Below are 19608 nucleotides of genomic sequence, written 5' to 3'. Positions count from 1 at the left end.
GAATTAATAAATTTCTTTAATTTTGTCCTACTGTAGTATTATGGATTGGTATAGAAAAGCGGAACTAAATAAGGGCCTTTTCAATTTCAGCTCGCACAACGCTACTTAGATCTTGCTTTTGGTAGTCCAATAACATTGCAGAGACCTCTTGGAAGTACTTTGTCTGATCAAATTTCTGAAATACGAGTAAACTCAAGCCGGCGTTTCGAATGAGCAATGTAATAGCACGTTCCAACTTGTATGGCTCTTTGAACTGACGTAAAAGAGTAAATACTTCGTACACTGAGTTGAAAGACATTGGTCCAGTTTGGCTTTGCAAACACGGCTCCATTAGAGACTTGTAAATCTCGTTGTACGCAATACAAGTTCTCCATGAGATTTCGTGTTCACTGTTCATAAAAGATCTCATAGAGCTTACCAAAAATTGAGCCAAATCTTCGTCAATGCTAGGACTAATCGAATCGCCGACGCTTTTTAAGAGACTGATGTATAGCTCTTCATTCTTCACTGCATGCTGGGAAACAAGGGAATTTGCGCTTCTATGCTTCTCGTCCAAAAGGTCGATTTCCTCAAGGTATTCGTCCGAGAGTACCGATTCCATAATATCAATGTATAAATGTACAAGGTCCTTATCAGAATAAAAGACCTTTATAAACCGGCCCATGCTTTGAACTGCGTGTATCTGATAGGATTTGTTTCGTCTCTTCGCCTCGGTTTTAACAGTCTTGACTACCGACTCCATTAAATTGTCATTTTGGTCAAGAGTAGATCTGTTCCGGACCGAAAGTTGTACAAGCGCATCGAATACGAACTCTTTACCTTTCCATGACTTCTCTTGACAACCCAATAAGAGCACTTCAAATAAGCGCATGATTTCTTTGTGCAGAGAATTATGGACAGTTTCAACTATTTCGATGAGAGATCGAGCGACAATGCGTCGAATGTTGTAGTCACTGCATTTTATTTGAGATTCGCAGATCTGTAAAATCTCATCAAAGTACAATTTCACAGCACTGTTTCCACTAGAACTTTCGACCCACTCATCTTCAAATCGTTTTTGCACTTTCTCGTCATCGTCATGTTTCCCAACGAATGATAATGGGAGAAACGCAACTGCCACAGCTGAGAATTTATCAACGCCTGAAAATTTACTAACTGATTGGGAGGCAACAGCCGCTATGAAACGGTCTTTGTTGTCCTTGTTTGTGAAGTACATATCACTGATTTTGGCACTGTAGCGAACAACGGAATCTATTGAGGCAATCTTAGAACAGTGACCGGCTGCTATGGCAAAGGAGCTTGAAATTGCCAAATTACGGTCCTTGAGATTACTAACGCAAATTTTCAACAAGTCATCCCCGTAAGGCCCAGAGAGAAAAGGCAATTTTGTGACAAGATGAACTATTACTCGACTTCCACATGCCTTGGAAGGAAGTCCAACCGAATTTCTTATCGAGTCTCTTAATTTCTGTACGAGATCACTCATAAGATCTTCGTCAACCAATGAAATAAGTCTCTCAATAGCTTCGAGAAGAGGAGACGAGTTTAAGCTCTGAAGTCTTTTTGCATCAACATCATTTCCACTGAGATTGTACTTTTCAGCATTGAGAACCAAATAGTTGATAACTTCTGGCTCAAGTGACGACATGAGCTCTATGAAGGTGGCAATCAATTCGGGAATGAAGGGTCGTATTGCTTTTCCACCCTTCTCACTTAACTTAATTAAAGTTTCTAAAGCAAAATGTTTAACATCTTCTGCATCACTCAAAAGCCCGTTACTTCCAAGCAAGAAAGGAATAACTTGACCGACTAGTTTGGTCGCCTTTGCTACTGTGAGGTTTCCAGTTGACGGATCAGCAGCCCTGAGCAAAGTCTTTGATAAAGATTTTGCTAATTTTTGAGCCTCTTTTCGGACCGATTCCTTTATATCATCCATACAACGAAAGGTCATGTTCCATATTTCTTCAAGATTTTGCTCGTACTTTTCAAAGAGCTGTGACTGTAGGAGATTCTCCATAGCCGAAATACTGGCTTGTCTCACTCTCCATTCCCGATTACCCATACCACTGAGAATCTCTCTCAAGATAGAATCAAAGTTCTGGGTCACGAGAGTCGAAGAGTCTGGAAACAAAGCGTTCCAGATACCATTCATAGACTGAGATACTAGGCCGTTGGGATCAAATCGGTACCGATACAACTTTGGCACTAATCTCAGAATTAAGTTCTTATCTTGTAAGAATACACTATCCAAATTCGATTTTGATAGAATGTTGCCTAATCCAAAGGCCATACCCCTCTTAGTGGTCCAGGCGGCGTTGGCTTTGGCCAAAGACATAAACTTATACACCAAGCTAGGGTCTCCAACATCAGAAGCTAGATTGAGAACATCTTTATATGTTGAGATAGAGCCATCATGAGTACGCATGACATCATTATCGAACAACTGAGTATCACCTTGAACGGAACCCAGTGTCATGGAATTGGAAGGAACAGTGTCTGTGAATGATCGAATGAGATTCTTCACAAGAGATTCTTTGAGTTCGGAATTTCCAAGTTCAAATGTGAGTCCTAAGCCTCTGGAAGCACATTCCTGGATCATTTCATCCCTGTCTGTCAAAAAACTTATGAACACCGAGTGTAATTCAAGAGCTCTGTCTTTAATGAGTTGTGTGTGCCCGAGATTTTGGACAATTTCTAAAAGCCAGATGCAACTTGATTTTCTAAGTGATGGCTTTGTCATTCGACTGAATTTGATACACTCATTCAAAATAAATTCAAATCTGACTAATTGAGGTCTGTTTTCGGGAATAACACCTTGGATGTCGAGTTCTTGCCGAAGAATCTTTGAGTTCCAGCCTCCTGCAAGTATCAGAAGACATTCGCCACTCACAAATGCAAATTCTGTATTTTTTGCGTGATGAGTTTCAAAAACCAAAGACTCAATGGGAAGTGGCTGTAAACTCTGGTCATTCTCGGGTGAAGATTTTGCGGATAAAGAAAGTTTGCAAATCGCGAGAAGAGAAAGTTCATGACAAGCTTTAGCCCGAGGGGCTATCAAATCATGGATTCTTTCAACCCAATTTTGATATCCACTCAGAATCTCCAAATTGCTCATCACTCCATATATGCTGAGCTCAGAAATGGAGAGCAAGGAGGCATCATAGAGTTGAGGGCTTTGTAATGAAGACTCGATCTCGTCCAACAATTCATTAATATCACTGGATTCAACTTGGTGTATCCGGCCGCGAGCTGCCAAACGTGAGTAAATCGCCGAGCTTGTGAATAGATAAATTTCAATACTGCTAATACTTCCCCTAATTTTGCTTAGGGCTGAAATTAAATTCAAGGGGACATTCACGGAGACACTAGCGCTAGAAGCAATTATCGCAAAAGACTTTGCAAGCGTTCGCAAAGAATCATTAAAATTTGAGCATTGTTCCAAAATTTTATGAAGATCTAACAATGTATGGTCGAGATAATTGATGATACTTTCATCCGAAAACTTCAATAATAAATGAAATACTTTCGTCAATTCGAAACTAGGAACTATCATCTGATTGCTCACGAATTTTGAGTGAAGTGAAGAAAAGGTAAGGTCAATAAAGCTCTGAATGGCATTTCTTGAGACTACATCCCCGGTCATTTGAAAGTCATCGCGCAGTATTTCTAACATGTGCGAGGAAATAAGTTTGCCAACTGTTTCGTCGTGTTCAAGTGCATCGTCCACTCTGGTAGCCCAGCGCTCATCGATGACAATTGCGAATGACGAAGTTCCAATAGCTTCTGTGGCAAGTACCCGAAAAGCGAAGATAATCGCTTCTGTGATACAGTCCTTCAATTGATTATTTTTGGAGTCCAGAAAAGAAGACTCTAGTTTCAGCGAGTATAGCGATACCAATGCTTGAAACTGTGGAAACTTCAATTTTTCTGAAATTGTGGGCGTCACCAGAGCATATGAGGCTGAGCTCGCTTGTATAAGTGAGAATTGGTAGGGATTCAAGCCTTTTTTTGCTTCCTCAATAGCTTCGGGACTATTCTTCAGGCTTGTTCCAAGGATACACAAGTAGCGAGCATCGAGGTTGCAAAATTCATAGGCTGTATTGACGTACTTGAGAGCAAGATATTTGACAGCCGAATTAGCATTTTCCTTCAAAATGATCGATTCAAATATTGGCATAAGAGCAATTTTTCTATCATCTGTAAGCTGGGAGATATGTACACTTAATCTAGAGAGGACTAATTGAAGTACAGATCGTAGATCAACCATCTCTGAATCAAGAGACTCGAAAAGGAATTCAAGGTAATCGAGATTGTTCAGTAAGAAACTCGCAGAAGACGAAAGCAAATCTCCCAAAGTTTCATATTGGAGTTCTCTTTGCTTCAAGCTGTGATGAAATTCGGATCCGTTAGATGTATTCATTTGCGGCCACCCATCAGCAATAATATTCATCTTCAATTTGGCAGCGATTTTGACACAATTGAGTTCTTTGTCTTCGATAGAAGAGTCCATATTCAGAGTCGATAACTTAATAAATCTAACAATATCCAGTCTCAATCTCCTATAGTCCGATGTTAATCCAACATCTGCTATCTCAGCGGCTTGCGCCGAGGTTTTTTCGGGCGGAAATTTTACGAGAAGTGATAATATCTTACACTGAAGTGTTGATTTTACTGGAAGAGCATTGGTGCCAAGAAACAAACTGGTCATGAGCGAAACTAGTTCATCGTCGTGATAATCGATCTCGAGCTTACGAAACAAGGTTTCAGAAGCTTCAGCAATAGTAGACAGAGAATCAACTGAGGCAACAAGAAGAGGAAAAACTAGGCGCTGGTCTGAAAAACCCGCTTTTAAAAAATTCAATAATCGGATTTTGGCGCTAACTAACTCTTGAGATGTTGAGTATGTGACACCAGCATCTTTCGTGAAAAACGCTATTTCGCTGGCGCTAAGTCCTGGGAGGGCAGTATGAGTCGATGATGACGTTGGTACAAGCAACATAAATCTCGCGACCTTGTCCGCAATGAATTTTTCATCGCTTTTGTTCTTATCAAAGCCCAAAGTAGATGCCATACATTCGTACTCTGGAGAGTCTCTCGAGGGCGGTACCCAATTCTGCAATAATTTGACTAAAATGTTAAACATCCTTGCAGCAGACGATGTTGGAAGGGAACTAATACCTCTTACTACTGACGGTACGAGCTTCCTCTGCGATTCTTGAGAAAGACGCTCCACACCTTTCGATAGGAACAAAAGAGAATACAATCGAACAGTGTTGCTATCCTGCTGAAAATTGACCTTTGGTGTCTTGATTTGTTGGAGTAAAGCATCCACAGGCAATTGAAGGGTTGGAGCAGCGGTGATACGTGGAAAAATGTTCTGAATTACTTTAAATACAGCTTGTCTCACTTGCGCATCTTGACTAGAAAGTTTGAGAAGAAGCGGTGGCAACAATTGATTCAAGGACTGTTCCAATTGTGAATCAGATTCGGCCAAAGCGAATCTAAGATCCACGTTATTGACCAAGTCCAATTCGGTGGTTGCCATTGATGAAGGATAGAGAAGTTTAGGTAATTTCCGTAATGTTTAGTGGAAGCAGTCGGTCGGAAAAAGTCTGTAGCGAAGGAGATTTGAACTTTTGCCACAAGTTCAACAGGTGAAATCTGGGGTTCGGAGTGCATGGAAATATGTGGCATTCAGAATAGTTTACATTAAATCGAATAAAGAGATTTTTTTTCAACAAAAGTGGATAATTTTATGCTAGAAGGAATTTGGAGTACAATTTCTATTGTTTTTGGTGGAGATAATCGAAGTGTGGACATGTTTGTATTAGTATTGTATGAGAACCTCTATAATGCCTTGAATAAGAATCAAAAGGTAGGGGTCAAAGCTCTGCTTCAGGATTGATTACTTTTTCACGAGCTTTTGTATTCTCTCAAAATAACAGGGACAGATGAAGGGGGAAGCGAGCCTAGCTCTGTGACAACCTTGTTGATGTACATGGGGGGAGTCAAATCATACATGATGTTTAAAATGTTGAGCAGAGGAATTGACTTCCAGTCCTTGAGAATGTCCGTGTCCTTAGATACTTCCTCTTTGGTATCACTAGACTTCTTTGGCGCCTCCTTTTTAGCCGGATCCTCTCGTTGTTTCATGAACTGCTCCAAAGCTAACAATTTTCTTTGAGGAGGCTTCTTGGAGTTGACATCATTAATTAAATCCTCGGGATCAGCTAGCTCGTTCGCCGTCACAGAATCTAGCTGCACACGGTCAGAGAACTTGATGGATTCACAACAAGTTAACACTGGTATATTTCTACGATGACACATCATGGCAACCATGGCAGTTCCAACTCTTGAATATAGATGCCCGTTGGAAAGCATTGCATGGGCACCCAAGAAGGCAACATCAACGTCCTCAAGAACAGTAGAGGACAACAGATTTATGAGAACATAACTAATTTTAAGCATGTCACAAGTGATGGATGGAGCAGGCAAGCTGACGCGGCTGCTAATGGATGCAGACTCTGACTCCTCAGCCGTGATCTTTGTACTGAAGAGGCTGTTGAGGAGCTTTTTTCCCTCAAAAAGAGGGTGCGAGTCAACAACAACCAAGTTGAAAGACTTCTTCTGCTCAACGACACAGTATTGGAATAACTTCAAAAGGACCTCGGAGTGACCGAACGTAAGGACGGTGCAGCCCTCAGTGATGTGATGTGCCGAGTTCTCGATGATGAGCTGGTCAGAGAGATCAATCTTTTCTCTAATGAAATCGTCAATACTGGAGATCAATCCCTTTTTAGCCTCTTCATCGGAGGTGTCGATAGAAATGTGCGAGATCTCTTGTTTGAGCCAACGAATCGCATTTCCCATGGAAATAGACAAGGGTCTCGAACTCTTGAGATACTCGATCTGATGCGATAGGTGGCCCGTCAAATGTCTAGACAAAGTTGTGTTTTGTGGCGTCTTGTAGTCCCGGATGACGCTCTTGAAAACTTGCAACACACTACGCAAACGGGCAGTGCTGCCCAAAATCTTATGGCTCGAAAACTGCAAGCTGAGCTTGAGAATCTCGGGATGAACAATGTGTGACACCGTGGGCGACGAGGCGTTTCTTTGTTCCCGAGTTTCAAGGTGACTGAAGAGAGCAGGGATCTTCTTATCTTCATCTTTGTAGACGGCCTGGCTCAACTGCTTCTTCAAATTGGTGTTGGTGGCCAGCTGCTTCTTCTTGTCGATCTTCTGTTGTGCGATCTGCTGTTGTTGTTCTGGGGTGATTCCGGCTGCTTCTTTTTGGGCCGCTCTCTTGGCAGCCTTCTCCTTCTTCTTGAGCTCTTTGAGCTCTTTGTTGGAGAGCTGGGCTGGAGTCGAGGCTTCGGTGGCCGCAGTCTTTTCGGCGGGCTCGGCTTTTGGCGCCTCGGTCTTTGTCTCGGACATTGGTGTGTAACGATGAGCCAGGTGATGTAATGTATGGAGTGAGATGGATCGCGACAGTGAGACACAACTCAATTTGTGGTAATGGGCGAGTGCGAGAGTTAAGTTTGAATTTTGCACGGCTTTTCTACAAGTTTTTTTTTTTTCATTTTAATTACATTATTGTTTTACATTAGTTTTCTGTTATATAAACCCTGGCCACTGTTCACCATCTCCAGTAGGTCCACACGCAGAGTAGACGCTAGCGACCAATTCAAAAAGATCAGTGGCTCTCGCTCAATTCTCCATAAGCTCCTCTCTTCTTTGTAGTATCATACAATCTGACGATCTTCTCCAAGTTCTGGTCATCGACTTGAGAAAATGCGAAACCTCTTTGTTTCTTGATTCTTTGAACCTGTCTCACCTTCCTAATAGCCTTTTCAAACTGCTCCATTCTTGGGCGGTAGTCTTGAATATTATACTTTTGAATTTCTTGCACGTAGTGGTAGCTCTCAGGGCTGTGGATTCTTTTGTAGAACTTCCAAGCAAAGTCTCTGAGCAAACACAATATGGCAACACCAAAAATCGTTGCCCAGAATGTCAAAGAGGGATATGTGTGCGCCAAAACTCCACGATATTCCTTGGAAACATTGATCAATGGTGCAATGGTCGCATAAGCGGGAAACCAGACCAACCAAAGCAAGAACGATCCCGGAATGAAGATTACCGTGAACTTGGTCCACAACGTCACAACAAGAGCGGCTTTACCTAAGGCGGTAAGTGTCGCGGTTGTGTAAAGCATTGTTCCCCAAGTCCAATTGTTCGCAACTTGCCCATCTGGAAGGTAGTTGGCAAATCTATAGATCAAGTTCATACAAGTAAATATCACAGCCGAATGATAGAATCCGTTGATGATCCAACCCCAGAAAATGGTGACGTTAAAAAATTTTCTTTGTTGACCCAATTGATATAGTTGTGGGTAACGATCCAAGAGTCTAGCGCTCACGAACTGGTCAAAGACACCCATGAGGAATGGAGGAAGCACGGTGAAAAGCACATTGTAGAAGGTTAATGTCCAAGATTCCATTAACGACTGTCCGGAAAAGCCATTGGTGAACACGTACCAGAACTGAGTCATGTACAAACAAACGTTCTTGTAGAACGAGTAGAGAATGGCGTTAGAGATACGTTGGTACGACCAGGATCCATGAACCAACAATAACTTTTTCAAGTACTTGAATTGGCCAATAGAAATATCAGCACTGCGTGCAGCTTGCATACCTTCCATTCCACTAATACCCACTCCAACATGAGCAGCTTGAATCATCGATACATCATTCGCACCATCGCCAATTGCCAAAAGAAGAGAGCGGTTCTTCTTTCTTTTAACCATTTTGACCACAAGTGCTTTTTGAAGTGGAGACACACGGCAACAGATCACGGCCTTACACCTTGTGGCCAAAGCGATGAACAAGTCTTCCAAGTCTGATTCGAGGGCAAAGCCTAAAGAGTGCCCATCAATGATAAGCGCCAATGAAGAGTCTAGAGCTGAATCAGTCATTTCGGTCTGGTGCTCACGGATCGCCGCGAGTTTCTCTTCCAAATTTTGCTTTGTATCAGCCTTGAACTCTTCGTTGATAATAAGAAGATTCATGTCCTCACTCAAAAGTTTACAGGACATACCAATATTAATTGCAGTTTCCTGTCTGTCACCTGTGAGAACCCAGATTTTGATACCAGCGTTCTGCAAGGTGTGTATTGTTTCAGGAACTCCGTCTTGCAATTTGTCTTCAATGGCTGTGGCTCCAAGAAGAAACAAATCCTTTTCAATCAATTCTGCTACGGCATCCAATTTGTCACTGCGATCTTCAAGAGCAGTAGAAGCCTCGTAGTATTGTTCAGCCCACGAATTGTACTCAGAATCAGAAACAATTCGTGAAGCAATACACAAGGTACGCAAACCTTCAGACGCAAAATCTTCCAAATGCCTTATAGTAGCTTCGACAAAAGGTTGAGGGTCTTCTTGAGAGAGACGCTCCAAAATCACAGTATCAGCACCCTTACAGAATAACCGAATGACACCGTCTGGACACCTAAAGATAGCGGACATTCTCTTTCTCGTTGAGTTAAACTCGCAAATATTGAGCAACTCATATTCAGCAGTAGTATTCGAGTGATTCACTTGTATAGTTACACCTTTTGGACGACGAATAATAAATTCATAGCCCATGTCGGCAGCGCCTTGCACCAAAGCTCCTTCATCTGGAGATGCTGCCTGGTATTTGATTGTGTTATCCTTTTCATTAACTTCAGGGATCACTGTGTGGCAGGTACTCAACAAAACGAAGAACTCATTTATAATAGCAGCTTGCTGAGAATTGGGTTCTCTCAAATGTGCTTGCATCTCTTCAAAATTGTAGAAGCCCATCTCGACTCCATCAATCAATTGAACATGTCCGTCTTCTGGAATCTCCTCAATATAACATTTACCACCGATCGTGCAACATTTGAACTCCATCACGTTTCTAGTAAGAGTGCCGGTTTTATCAGAGAAAATATAGTCAATCTGGCCTAGTTCTTCAACTAAAGAAGATGTTCTAACACCCGTTGGCGTATCTGTCTCGGCATAGTAGATATCTAAATCACTTCCAATCATATAGGCTTGGTAGTACTTGATAATTTCTACCGTGACGAAAAGCGAAATGGGCACCAAGTTCGAAAACAAAATCCAAAAAGTGAGAATATCTTTGAAGAAGACCTTGGCAAGATTTGTGCCTTCAATGTATAAATAAGATAAGGAGTTTTCCTGTGCTTTACTGATAGCAAGATTTCCAATAGTGGATACCAAAGAAAGTGTGATCAAGATGGAGAATAATGCAACAATTTGAAGGTTGATAATTCTTTCTACATCAGTTCTCTTGATCGGAGCTGCAGTTGCATTCCGCATTAACTTCGTTTCGTGGCCGGTGAAAATTACCAAGCCGTGTATCCATTGCGTGTTTCTTAGCGTAGCACCTCTTAAAAGAAGTTGTTGAGGGGAGAATGGAAGTTTGTTGTGTGATCTTAGGTTCTGTAGAGTACCTTCATAAGTGTACAAGGAAGAATTTGGCTGTTCACTGAGCACCTCTGCGTTGGAGAGTTCATCAACCAATGACGCAGGACTCACTAAAGGAGCAGTCTCTGTTTTAGCCTGTTTGATTTTTAAATTCGTCTCACCGTCAAGATTTGCTGTCTCGATGTAACACAAACCCTCAGGCTCAGAAGAGCTGAGGATCAAGAGGTCTGCTGGGAAAGACTCCTCATTGTGAACCTTCACTACGTCACCTACAACAACATTGACCCACTTTTTCGACAGAAACTCTCGCGTGTTTGGGTCTAGAACGGACACCTTGGTGTTGTTCAATTCCTTGTCTGCATTGGCACGCTTCAAGTCTTCCATGACTTCCTTGATCGCAGAAACAAGAAGAACAATGATTAACGTTCCAATTGTAGTAAATCTATTTGTGGGAGACACACCAGGCACCTGCTGAATGATGGAAGTGAAGAGGAAGAACAAGTTGGCATATTTACTGAACTGTTCAAAGAGAAACTTAGGCAAGAATGTGACGAAATTATACTTTGTGGTGGAGATGTGGTTGCCGAAATAGCCATGCGGCGCGTTGCGCGAATGATCAAGAATGTGGATCTGTCTGGGTCCCAATTGACTGTTGTCTTTGTTCTTCTTCTTGAACAACCCGCTGAGTTTGGCCCCTAGGTCGAATTTCTGGCGAGGCTCCTTGTTCACGCTGGGCCCATTGTCAGAATCCATACCGACGTACAGACCGCCCAGGGCCAGGCCGAGGTTGGGCGTGAACCGGGAAAACAATCCTTTCTTTTGTGGGAGTGAAGGTTCATCCTCTGTGTTGAGCATAGGCTGAGGTGCAGCCGCAGATGGATACGAAGGATAATTGCGGCCGTAGTAGCTTTCTTCCTCGTCCGAGAGCACAAGATAGTCATCGAACGGATTGGCAGGATTGTGGTTGTTCAGACTAGTGGTATTGTCGTAGTTGTAGGGATCATTGGCGGCAGGATAGGATTCGCCGGGTCGACCGTTCAAATCTATGAGATTATTTCGGTCCGCGAATGGATCCGCAGGACCCCGTGACATGATTGTGGAATTGAGTGGCTTTGGTCGAGTAGTTGGATCGTGTTCTATGCCACTTCAGTATGTAGGATGTAGGGGACACAATGACAGGAAGAGAAGGCTGAGCGGGACCTTGGGGGCAATAGGAATAAATAGTAGAGGGAAGAGAAGATTGATTTTTATTTATTTTTGTGTATTGTGTATTGTTTGGTTTTTTTTTTGGTGGGAATTCTCATCGCCTTGTATCATCAGATGTGAGTATTTTTCACTTCCATTCTATTTTAAGGCGCCGGATCAGAAGTCCTGTCAGTTGGTAGAATGTAGGTGTGGAGAAGCTGTGGAAAATAGGGTGGGGATCAAGACAACATGGCGCTTTATATATTTGCAACGGAATTTTGATTACAGAGGAATCTGCAAAATTTGCGAGACTGCTGAATGTTTCTTGGTGGGCATGGTATGAGATAAGTTGGAACACCGCCGAGGTGAATCCAACATTGTTGAAAATATAGAAATCCTTGACAAAGAATACTTAATTCTTCAATGCGGAAGTCATCAAATGTTGCTGAAAGTTGAAACTACCGCTGTTTAGTCCAAGATAACTCGGTCTCTGTTCAACAAGAGCAGTAGTAACTATCTCAAAATCAACAAAACTTCGAAATTGAAGTCACCCAAAACAATCCCAATAATTCATTTCAAAAATGCACCACATCCAATCCGCCCATGGACCTTCTCCCAAGTGAGTCATCTTATCTCCCTCTCACACCTAGAGTACTCATCTAGTGCGACTCACTATATCTCACCTTCTCATAATCAATCATCACATCATGGCTGAACAAATTGCAGTGGACGCTAGTAAAGCCTTCGGAGTGCTCAAAGCACTCACCAACGAGCAACGTTCCGATGCGTTGAAGAGAATCTCGTCTGCATTGCAACAGGCAAGAGATGACGTGCTTGCAGCCAATAAAAAGGATATGGACTATGCCAAAGAACACAGCTTGGACTACTCTTTGGTTAAGAGACTAGACCTCTCGAGAGGCGACACTTTCGACGCCATGGTTCAGGGTGTGCTTGATGTGGCCAACTTGGAAGATCCAGTAGGAAAGGTCACCTTGGCCAAGAAAATCGACGAAGGGCTCAACTTATACCGAGTGACTGCCCCTCTCGGAGTGCTTCTCATTATTTTCGAAAGTAGACCGGAAGTGATTGCCAACATCTCCGCTCTCGCAATCAAGTCTGGTAACTGTGCCATCTTGAAGGGTGGAAAGGAATCGTACCACAGTTTCAAGGCAATTGCTGATATCATCAACAAGACATTGGCCGAGACCGAGGTGCCCCAATCTGCCATCCAGCTTATCCAGACTCGTGGTGAGGTTTTCGACTTGTTGGCCCAGGATCGTTACATCGACTTGGTCATCCCAAGAGGAAGCAACCAATTGGTCCGCTACATCAAGGACAACACCAAAATCCCAGTCTTGGGACACGCAGACGGTATCTGCTCTATTTTCGTCGACAAAGAGGCCGATGTCGAGAAAGCTTGCCGTGTGGTTGTTGACTCGAAGACAAACTATCCTGCTGCATGTAATGCAGTCGAACAGCTCTTATTGAGTCCTGAAGTCGCTGACGATTCAGACAAGTTGAACAGAATTTTGATGAGTCTTGTCGAAGCCAACGTCAAATTGCATGTGACCCCAGAAATAAAGCTGCGCATCGGCTCATCCATCGACGCTTCCTTTGTCTTGGACGCTGCTCCTGATGCTTTTGACATCGAATACCTGACCCCAGATATCTCTGTGACGATCGTAGCAGACGTCGCTGCTGCCGTAAACCACATCAACGAACACTCTTCGAAGCATACTGACTGTATTATCACCGAAAACAAGGCCACCGCCGACACCTTCTTGAAGGGCGTTGACTCTGCTGGTGTGTACTGGAACTGCTCCACTCGTTTTGCCGATGGATTCAGATACGGTTTCGGAACAGAGGTTGGAATCAGTACCAACAAGATCCACGCTCGTGGTCCTGTAGGCCTTGAGGGTCTCATGAGTTACCAATACCAATTGAAGGGTAACGGACACATTGCCTCTGAGTACGTGGGCGCCGGTGGTTCGAAGGTGTTTGTGCACGAAGACTTGTAAAAAACTGTGTGATCTAATAGAAGTATAATCCGTTCATATCTATGTACTATTTTTCATCGGAAGATTTGATGAAGTCTTTGAACTCTTCGTAGTCTCTAGGAGGAAACTCTGGATAGGTGTGTATGATTTTATCGACAGCTTCAGGAGACAACTCTAGAACGCTCCATTGTCGAAGTGTGAAAAAGTCGGTGAGAGCCTTGATCCACTCCATCCGTTTGTCAATCGAGTCAAGGTCTGTTCCGGGAATTTTCACCTCGCGCAATCTCAGTCTGACATCACCCAAGTTATCGACCGCTGAACTCAAATCCAACCCCGCAAACTGACGAGAAATGTCGTCTTTGATCATTTTCAGGAGCCGTGGCGACTTTCCATTGGTGCTGATCATTATCTGCACCGCATCGTCGGTGTACATCGAACCGAAGTAGAAGTCGCACATAGGCGGCTTGTCAGCGATGTTGACGGGAAGTCTCAAATACTTACATTGATGGTATACTACAGCAGAGAGCTCCGGGTCATCGATGCAGCAACACACACATGCAAAGTGCTCCTCGAAGACGGCTTTGCCTATCAGCGCAAAGTGTTCCTCGGTGATGTCTTTGTGCGAGGCGATGTCTAGCTTATCGGAAGATTCGTACATGGTAAGATCCTCCGGCTTGTAGCCTCTACGAATAAGCAGGTGGATCTTGCCCTCTTTGTTCATTTCCTCCAACTTTGGATGGACATATGGTCCTGAGACGATTGTGATCTTGGCATTGGCCCTGGCCAAATGGACTACACGACTCAATGCCACCTCTCCCGCACCAATGACGAGACATGGTTTATCTTTGACCTGCCATGCGAGAAGTAGAGATGCTATGGCCATTGTGGAAGGAAGATAGTATGGATCAGAGAGTGCAGACTGCAGGCACAGATTTGCAGCCACCATGCGTCAGAGTTAGGAGGAGTATTTTTTATTTTCGAAAAATTTCTTTGGACAGATTAATTATGGTAGGGATCTAATTGATGTAATTTGATCGAGCGGCGTCTGATGTTGTAGTATTGTAAGGTATTGACTTTGACTCAAGGTGGACCACTGTACTGTAGAATCTGGTCACTGTAGCACTGTAGAAACTTACAGTACCGAGAAAATGATTAAAGGGAAAAATAATAGACACAATCTTCACTAATGTATTTATTAGATATTGGGCTATTTCATTAACCGTCATCTTTTGGCAAGAACAAGTGGGTCCCCGATCCAGACTACTGGGACCAGACCACCGATTCAATCCACAGAGGCCAGACCACAGACAAGACCACCGAGACCAGACCAGAGAAGTTCTAGAATACCAACGCAAAAACATATCCGAAACTATCGAAAATACATTTTCGAATTAGAAAATTACCCCTTTATGAAAAATTTTCACCGCCGATCTCGTGGACTCGTCAGAACCGTATTGTCCCACGTTCTCTTATCAGTAGTCATAGCCTGGCCCAATTAGTCCAGAGGTGAGACCCGAAGAACAACACCCAAATGTCTCAGCTATGTATTTTAAAATTTCTAGTAAAGATAAAAATAAAACCAGTCCAAAAAAATATGAATTCCGTTCAAAATTCTTCTATGATTCTCCCACCATTCCCCATTTTTTCCACCCATCGCATCTGACAAAGACGCACCTCTACCCCACGAACTTTTTTTCATGAAACTGCGTATATCGAACAAAAGTCCTGCAGACAGGCGCGCCGACACTAAAATTCTTCATGATAGCGTGCACCCTCACTTAACTGCAATCCACACCATTGTTACTTCCAAAAAGCCAGTAAAAACTTGTTTCAAACCCCGATTGAAAGGTCTCCCCGTATCTCAACCTCACCCCTATTTCTATGCCTGCATTCAGAAGAACAGAACGGCGTAAATCTATGGCGGAGCGGAGGCCTAGTGCCTCATATATTCCTCCAGTGATCCCCCCTCTCTCGGGCTTGGAGAAACCAAACAGCCACAGCTTGAACATGGACCAATGTGACATTTTGATTTTGGGCACGGGTCTAGTGGAGTCCATTTTGGCGGCCGCGTTGGCCTGGCAAGGTGTGAACGTGCTTCACATAGACCGGAACAAGCACTATGGAGACTCGTGCTCCACCCTCACAATCGACCAATTGAAGAAATGGTCTATGGAGGTCAATGCTGGTCGTATGGCCCATTTTTCGGACGCGCAGATATATATTCCTGGCGGAAAGCACAACAATACGTTCACCAGCAAGGATTACGGGGTGGACTTGTGCCCTCGGGTGATGTTTGCGCAGCTGGACTTTTTGGCGCTCTTGGTGAAGTCTCGCGTGTACAAGTACTTGGAGTTCCAGAGCTTGTCCAGCTTCCATTTGTTCGAGAACGACCACTTCCGCTCCAAGCTCTCCAACACCACCAAGGAAGAAATCTTCACAGACCAGTCCATTCTGTTGCAGACAAAACGCGCGTTGATGAAATTTTTGAAGTTTGTATTGCAGGACAATGCCGATGAGTCAAAACAAGAGCTTTTGCGCAACAACTCGAACACGCCTATTGAAGCATTCTTGAAAGACAACTTCCGCTTGGAGTCGCCCCAGACTGACGAGCTTATTTATTCTATTGGTCTTTGTAATGCAAAGGGAACTAAAACTCCAGAAGCTCTTGCACGCATCAAACGTTTCTTGGTGTCCTTTGATGTATATGGCAACTTCCCGGTAATGATGCTGAAGTATGGAGGACCCGGTGAGATTTCGCAGGGATTCTGTCGTAGTGCTGCTGTCGCTGACTCCACATACAAGCTTGACACACGTCTAGTTGACTTTGACCCCCAAGAGAAGATTGCGAAATTCAATGATGGCTCTTCTGTCAAAATCAACGAGAAAATTGTGGTTTCTCCGACGCAAACACCTAAATTCCTTGCCAAGAACTATGCTGAATTGGAAGAAAAGCTACAGTTGTTCACCGTTACTCGTCTTACTACCATTGTAAGAAATGACTGTAAAGAGTGGATAGCGGAGAACGAGACCTCTGCCATTGTCGTGTTCCCACCAAACTCCTTGCCAACAAACAACCAATACAGTGTTCAAGTCTTAATCCAAAACGGCGGCTCTGGTGTTTGTCCCGTTGGGGAGCTGATCTGGTATTCTCACACCTCGGAGCCCAATTCTGCCAAGGCTAAAGAAGACTTGGAAAGTGCGTACACGAAAATGGAGAGTTCACTTATACGAGAGAGCGAAGCCGACTTGGAGGGTGTTCTTGACGAGAGCGATTTCACGGTCAGTCACCAGGGCACTCCAATTTTGGTGAACTCCTTCAAGCTTGGTGAATCCTTACAAAACTTCCTTCCAAAGAAGACCTTGGACATTGTCTGCAAAATTGGCTACGTCCAGACCACCTACATCAATCCAGACCTCTCGAACGTGCTTCTGGACAAAAAGCAAACCGGAAATATTTCCAGTTTGACTGTTAAGGATTCCAGCGATATCTTGTTTCTGAACATGCCATCATCGGAGGTCAGCTACGATGGTATCATTGGCGAAGTGAAGCTCTTGTATCAAAGAATTACTGGCAGTGACGAGGACTTTTTCGATGTTGATTTTGAGGATGACGATGAGGACTACAGCCAAGCTGTGGCATCCGCCAGTGCAGCCATAGACAGCGAACTGGCCATTGAGGACTCTGACTATGATCCTTCCCACCACGAACCGTTCGGCGCTAACGAAATGGAGTTATAGAATTTTTGGCCAGCGGGACGGTGGTTTAATTCCTATATTTTACCTTGAGCGGTAATGTAATTAGTACCATAAATTAAAATTATTAAATATATAACTGATAGATTTTGCCATTTAGTTCCTTCCACTGCCCATCCTTAGTACAGCCAAAAGACTTCAAAAGAGATTGACCAAAAGCTCAATATATCACCAATGCAACCGTGAAAATTGCACCCAAGAAAATTGAACCGCCATTCTGCACTTATCATTGCCCCTGACCCTTTTTCTTCTATAAACGTGTCACGTGCCAGCCGTTATTGTGGTTTACTCCGGATTGGGATCCGCACTCTGTGCGAGGACGTGCACAAACCGATAAGTAAACATGTATCTCTCCAAACAACTCACTTTGTGAAACATACAGCTTCCCTAATTCCACAGAATGAGAGAAGTTATCAGTATTAATGGTATGTTGCCTTCTGAATAGAGATCCAGCGATGAGCGCTAGTGAATTTTTCCCGCGATTTTTCCTGATTTGCACGCGTTTTATGGACACGAATGGAAGGCGTGATGACAACGATTAAATTTGTGAATAACAGAGGAATTCAAATTTCCGATAAGCATGTTTGACTTCCCGCGGAGACGCGTTTTTATTTTGAATGAATTTGTGCGAATTACGTGGGTTTGTCTTATTGATAACACTCGGTATGGAACATGCACAGTTACTGCTTCAAAAACTCGCCTAAAACCTGTTCTCTACGAATGTTCCTAGTTGTGACAATACTAACTTTTCAGTCGGTCAGGCAGGTTGTCAAATCGGTAACGCTTGTTGGGAATTGTACTCGCAAGAGCACGGTATCAGACCAGATGGTTATTTGCAAGAAGGCTTAGACAGACCCAAGGGTGGCGAGGAAGGATTCTCCACTTTCTTTTCCGAAACCGGATCCGGTAAATACGTTCCTCGTGCTTTGTATGTAGACTTGGAGCCTAACGTGATCGATGAGGTCCGTACTGGTGCCTACAAGGATTTGTTTCACCCAGAGCAATTGATCGCAGGAAAGGAGGATGCGGCCAACAACTACGCCAGAGGTCACTATACCGTAGGAAGAGAAATCTTGGATGACGTTTTGGACAGAGTAAGAAGAATGTCCGACCAGTGCGACGGCTTACAAGGTTTCCTCTTTACGCACTCATTGGGAGGTGGTACCGGTTCCGGTTTGGGTTCTTTGCTTTTGGAGCAATTGTCGATTGACTACGGTAAGAAGTCCAAGTTGGAGTTTGCCGTTTACCCTGCTCCTCAGGTGTCTACCTCTGTGGTCGAGCCATACAACACCGTATTGACTACTCATACCACTTTGGAGCACGCTGACTGTACCTTCATGGTCGACAATGAGGCCATTTATGACATGTGCCGCAGAAACCTTGACATCTCCAGACCAAGCTTTGGTGCTTTGAACAGCTTGATAGCCCAAGTTGTTTCCTCTGTTACTGCCTCTTTGAGATTCGACGGCTCTTTGAATGTCGACCTTAATGAGTTCCAAACCAACTTGGTGCCTTACCCTAGAATTCATTTCCCATTGGTCTCATATGCTCCAGTATTCTCTAAAGCAAGAGCTAGCCACGAGGCCAACTCTGTGTCGGAAATCACCGCCTCTTGTTTCGAGCCTGGAAACCAATTGGTGAAGTGTGACCCAAGATTGGGTAAATACATGGCCACCTGTTTGTTGTACCGTGGTGATGTTGTGACCAGAGACGTCCAGAACTCTGTTGCCCAAATTAAAGCCAAGAAGACCGTCCAATTAGTTGACTGGTGCCCCACTGGCTTCAAGATTGGTATCTGCTACCAGCCACCTACCGCTATCGAGGGCTCCGAGTTGGCCTCCGCTAAGAGAGCCGTGTGTATGTTGTCTAACACTACTGCTATTGCCGAGGCTTGGAAGAGAATCGACAAGAAGTTCGACTTGATGTACTCCAAGAGAGCATTTGTGCATTGGTATGTTGGTGAAGGAATGGAAGAAGGTGAGTTTACAGAGGCCAGAGAGGACTTGGCAGCTTTGGAAAGAGACTACGAGGAAGTCGGAACGGATTCGTTCCCTGAGGAAGAAGAGTACTAAGCGGTGTGACGGGATATCCCTCTCCGTATTTCGTATCTCTTCTGACTGCACCGTTGTCTGATACCTTCCTTTCTTCTTTAGTCGGTTTTAGTGTGACCCGAGCAGCGATAACCTCGTCTGTTGCACTGGCCAGCTT

General features: G+C 43.8%; 7 protein-coding genes across 7 annotated transcripts; 3 read left to right on the top strand and 4 right to left on the bottom strand.

Annotated features, from left to right (window-relative positions):
- Window positions 1–64: 64 nt before the first annotated feature.
- PUMCH_003157 (uncharacterized protein) lies at window positions 65–5545 on the bottom strand (the record flags this gene model as incomplete). Its single annotated transcript, XM_063022138.1, has 1 exon — window positions 65–5545. One exon carries the CDS (start codon window positions 5543–5545, stop codon window positions 65–67), a length of 5481 nt encoding a protein of 1826 aa, XP_062878208.1.
- A 368-nt stretch (window positions 5546–5913) lies between these two features.
- On the bottom strand, window positions 5914–7434 carry PUMCH_003156 (uncharacterized protein; the record flags this gene model as incomplete). The annotated part of the gene is made up of 1 exon (XM_063022137.1): window positions 5914–7434. The coding sequence occupies one exon, from the start codon at window positions 7432–7434 to the stop codon at window positions 5914–5916; it is 1521 nt and encodes a 506-aa protein (XP_062878207.1).
- Window positions 7435–7693: 259 nt separating this feature from the next.
- PUMCH_003155 (uncharacterized protein) lies at window positions 7694–11557 on the bottom strand (the record flags this gene model as incomplete). The annotated part of the gene is made up of 1 exon (XM_063022136.1): window positions 7694–11557. One exon carries the CDS (start codon window positions 11555–11557, stop codon window positions 7694–7696), a length of 3864 nt encoding a protein of 1287 aa, XP_062878206.1.
- An 800-nt stretch (window positions 11558–12357) lies between these two features.
- Window positions 12358–13668, top strand: PUMCH_003154 (uncharacterized protein; the record flags this gene model as incomplete). Its single annotated transcript, XM_063022135.1, has 1 exon — window positions 12358–13668. One exon carries the CDS (start codon window positions 12358–12360, stop codon window positions 13666–13668), a length of 1311 nt encoding a protein of 436 aa, XP_062878205.1.
- Window positions 13669–13714: 46 nt separating this feature from the next.
- PUMCH_003153 (uncharacterized protein) lies at window positions 13715–14593 on the bottom strand (the record flags this gene model as incomplete). The annotated part of the gene is made up of 1 exon (XM_063022134.1): window positions 13715–14593. The coding sequence occupies one exon, from the start codon at window positions 14591–14593 to the stop codon at window positions 13715–13717; it is 879 nt and encodes a 292-aa protein (XP_062878204.1).
- A 935-nt stretch (window positions 14594–15528) lies between these two features.
- PUMCH_003152 (uncharacterized protein) lies at window positions 15529–17385 on the top strand (the record flags this gene model as incomplete). Its single annotated transcript, XM_063022133.1, has 1 exon — window positions 15529–17385. The coding sequence occupies one exon, from the start codon at window positions 15529–15531 to the stop codon at window positions 17383–17385; it is 1857 nt and encodes a 618-aa protein (XP_062878203.1).
- A 1118-nt stretch (window positions 17386–18503) lies between these two features.
- PUMCH_003151 (uncharacterized protein) lies at window positions 18504–19472 on the top strand (the record flags this gene model as incomplete). The annotated part of the gene is made up of 1 exon (XM_063022132.1): window positions 18504–19472. One exon carries the CDS (start codon window positions 18504–18506, stop codon window positions 19470–19472), a length of 969 nt encoding a protein of 322 aa, XP_062878202.1.
- Between the last annotated feature and the right edge of the window lie 136 nt (window positions 19473–19608).

The sequence above is a fragment of the Australozyma saopauloensis genome, chromosome 4, assembly GCF_035610405.1.
Source record: "Australozyma saopauloensis chromosome 4, complete sequence".
NCBI lineage: Eukaryota > Fungi > Ascomycota > Pichiomycetes > Serinales > Metschnikowiaceae > Australozyma > Australozyma saopauloensis.
Note: the sequence above shows the minus strand (reverse complement) of the source record. Positions and strands in the feature narration are given on the sequence as shown.